Source organism: Pteropus medius, unplaced genomic scaffold (genome assembly GCF_902729225.1).
Source record: "Pteropus medius unplaced genomic scaffold, Ma_sr-lr_union100, whole genome shotgun sequence".
Classification (NCBI taxonomy): domain Eukaryota; kingdom Metazoa; phylum Chordata; class Mammalia; order Chiroptera; family Pteropodidae; genus Pteropus; species Pteropus medius.
In genome coordinates, this window is record NW_024342468.1 from 1,082,937 (window position 1) to 1,085,959 (window position 3,023).

The window sequence follows — 3,023 nt, forward strand, 5'->3', positions numbered from 1 at the left end:
ACCTGAAACTAATATAATATTGTATGCCGACTATAATTGAAAAATAAAAAATGTTATTAAAACAAAAAAAAACAAGAGTAAAACGAAGTACGAGGAGTTCACACCAGGCCCCAAAGCAGCAGTCACGGACAAGACGTAAAACCCCCAGCTCCTGAAGCTCACCTCCCTGATACCCACCAAAAACCCTTCTCATTCAGTTAGTCCCGCCTTCCATAAAACGTGGTGGTTCCACAAAACCGGTGTTCAGAAAAGAATTCTTCAAGTGCGTATCATCACACGGAGCCTCAGAAAAGCTTCTCCTTGCTGCAGTCCCCGTGCCTCTCTAATCACTAACACACGCCAGCATTGTTAACCCACTCTATCTCCCCGGCACACCTGTCTTCGGGGGATTCACGCAAACGCAAGCGTCAGTGGGGAGGGCGTGAGGCCAACTTGCTCAGCGCAAACCGACATCAGAAACAAAACGGGAAGCTGTCCGTGGTAAGGTCTCAGAACACTTTCTTGGAATACATGAAGGATTTTATACACGATTTCCCACAGAACCCGGCTCTGTTTTATGAGGGTGTTTTCTGTAGCAGGACCCACTAGCTGAGCATCTCTACTCTCTCTGGAATAACATGAAACAGATTCCCCAAAGCACCGAAAACTGACTTACAGGCGAGATGGTCCTGTAGTATCTTTCCTCTCTGGTTAACTCTCAGAGGAGTGTGGCGATTCTGCTCAAAAGCAAGGTTTCAAAAGTGCAGAATTTTTAACCTACACAATGTCAGTAAAGGGAACTGTGGTGCTGTGAGCCATCGAACTGGGCTTTAATTTGCACTCTACACACCCTCCGACAGAACCAGAGATTTAATCTTGAGGCCAATTTTTCTTGCACACGTCCCTACGAATGGGTCAGGCAGAACTCACCAGGAGCATCGCGGAGGTTCCATTGGGTCTGGATAAGTGGATGGACATTTCGGGAAACATCCTGTCAATGCGACTGATCACGTCGTCAACATACCTAAGTGGGAGGAAGAAGCACACACGTAAGAACAGAGCCCCAGCCGAAGAGACGAGTCTACAGCGCACTACGCACTTCCCTTCCCAATTTAATTTTTTATTAACGAAGGTGTTTTTAAGAAGGTGAATGGGATTATGTGGCTTTTCACAAAAAATCCTACTCCCCTGCCGTTCCTTCTCCCGCCTTCCAGAGCCAACCATTTTTGAGTGATTTCTCTGGTATTTCTGCATAATGTGTTTTTAATGTCAGTTCTGGCTTTTTCATTTGAAAACATGACCTAGTGACTTTCTTCTTCAGGAAATCAGAATTGAGCTCTGTCACCTTCCCTGTCTCTAGGCTCCAACTCCAGCAGCTCCTCCCTCCGTCCTTTGGTGTAGAAATGGCAGCTGCTTCCTGTTGCTGCTCAGCTCTGGTCGCCTCTTTGCCTTAACTCACCAGGATACTCGATTCCCTGCATTAATTAATCTCCTTCTGCTTCCAATATCTGAAGTCGTTCCTATTTTCCTGGTCGGACTCTACTTCAAGTTATTTCACAATGTTTGCTCGAGCATGGATTCGATGTTTACACCCTGAAATCTCTGCATAGGCTTTTTTGTAGCCGAGCCACCTACCTGGTGGCTCACGAGGACATTTATTTACTTGTATATCCCACTGTTTTACCTTGATTTTCACTTGATTCGTTTTCTATGCACCTATTTCGATTTTACCCGTAAGCTCTCTACCCTGACTCGAAATCTTCTCTCGCTACAAACACATTAGGCGATCTATCGGTTCCATTTTTTCTTGGAGACAGTCCCCCGAAAGGGAGTCCTCTGATCCTTTGGCCCAGATGGAAGTCGCAGCTCTTAAAGTTTAATAATCATTGAGAAAACTGACTTTAAGGACTCAGCACAAGTTCACGGTGCATACTAAGGACCCAAATGTTATCAATCCGCTTGGTAAACCGAGTAGTCTGCAAAAATGCCTCTCTCGGCGCGATGGATTCCGCCTCCGCTGGAGGCTCACGGTGAAGGCGCAAACCCGCAGCTGACTGAACCGGGTCTGGCGCAGGGCCTTTGAGAATTAGAACCAAACCGGCGTTTGTGCCCACCGTCCAATCCCACTGGACACAAAGGGGATGTATAATACAACAGCTGAGATGCAAAACTATCTATTAGGGATTTGCATTGGATTTCATACCCCTTGGACGTGACAAATTAAATTACCCGTCCATTAGATCAGGGACATATAAAAGCCCTGTGCTCTTGGGGGACAGGGACATTGGCTCTCCACTCGCAACATGAAAAGGTTTTAGTCTGAAACCGAGAGGGCTCATGAGACAGCAGACAGCATGGTGCCATTTGTTAAAAAGTGAACAGCGACACATCAGCTCCGGAAGCCAGGGAGTGAGTGATCCCACTGATTGACTTACGGGGCTTTCCTCAGAGAGTGCCATGTGCAGTTTTAAACTTCCAGTGGAAGAAGGAAGGCGAAAACCATGTAAGGCTGGGGGTAAGGAACTGAGCCGGGCAGGGACGCGAGGTGGGGAGGCGCGCGGACGGCGCTGCGGGCAGAGGGCGGGGAGACGCCGATGCTTCACGTCTACGAATGACCTGCACCGACTCAGAGCCGAGCGCGACCCGCCGTCTCTAGGAAGGACCAGAAGGTGAGGACGCGGCATTAAAAAGCCAACTAGCTCAGAAAGAGCAGGAGGTATTTCTTAAAAGTAAGGCCCCACTCTGCTCATTTTGAAATGGTCTGGAAAACGATCTTCCCCGATGACTAAGAAAGAGGCCGACTAGGACGCCACATGTCACCTCCCACAGTGTCATGATAAACAACCTTGGCTCGAGGCTTAAAAGCTACAAAAGAGGTGAAAAGATGTAACTCATTTTTCATCGCCGCCTGACGTTACTTGAAGAGGCGGAAGACGCACGGGGAACTGCACGTCAAAAGCTGACGCAGGTCGCCGGAAACGTTTCTGCACGTCCATGCTTCTTTCCTAAATCTGCGCGTGTGGTTTAAACCCAGGTACTTCGGA

General features: G+C 48.0%; 1 protein-coding gene across 4 annotated transcripts in view; it reads right to left on the reverse strand.

The window, feature by feature from the left end:
• Nucleotides 1-3,023, reverse strand: part of MED27 (mediator complex subunit 27) — a 175,410-nt gene that overhangs the window by 56,297 nt on the left and 116,090 nt on the right. For 3 of the 4 annotated variants that reach the window (XM_039862915.1, XM_039862916.1, XM_039862917.1), the window contains exon 4: nucleotides 910-1,003. The exons of the other annotated variant lie outside the window; for it this stretch is intronic. In XM_039862915.1, the coding sequence (XP_039718849.1) occupies nucleotides 910-1,003 (94 nt within the window). The remainder of the gene's footprint in view (nucleotides 1-909; nucleotides 1,004-3,023) is intronic. 4 annotated transcript variants of the gene reach the window in all.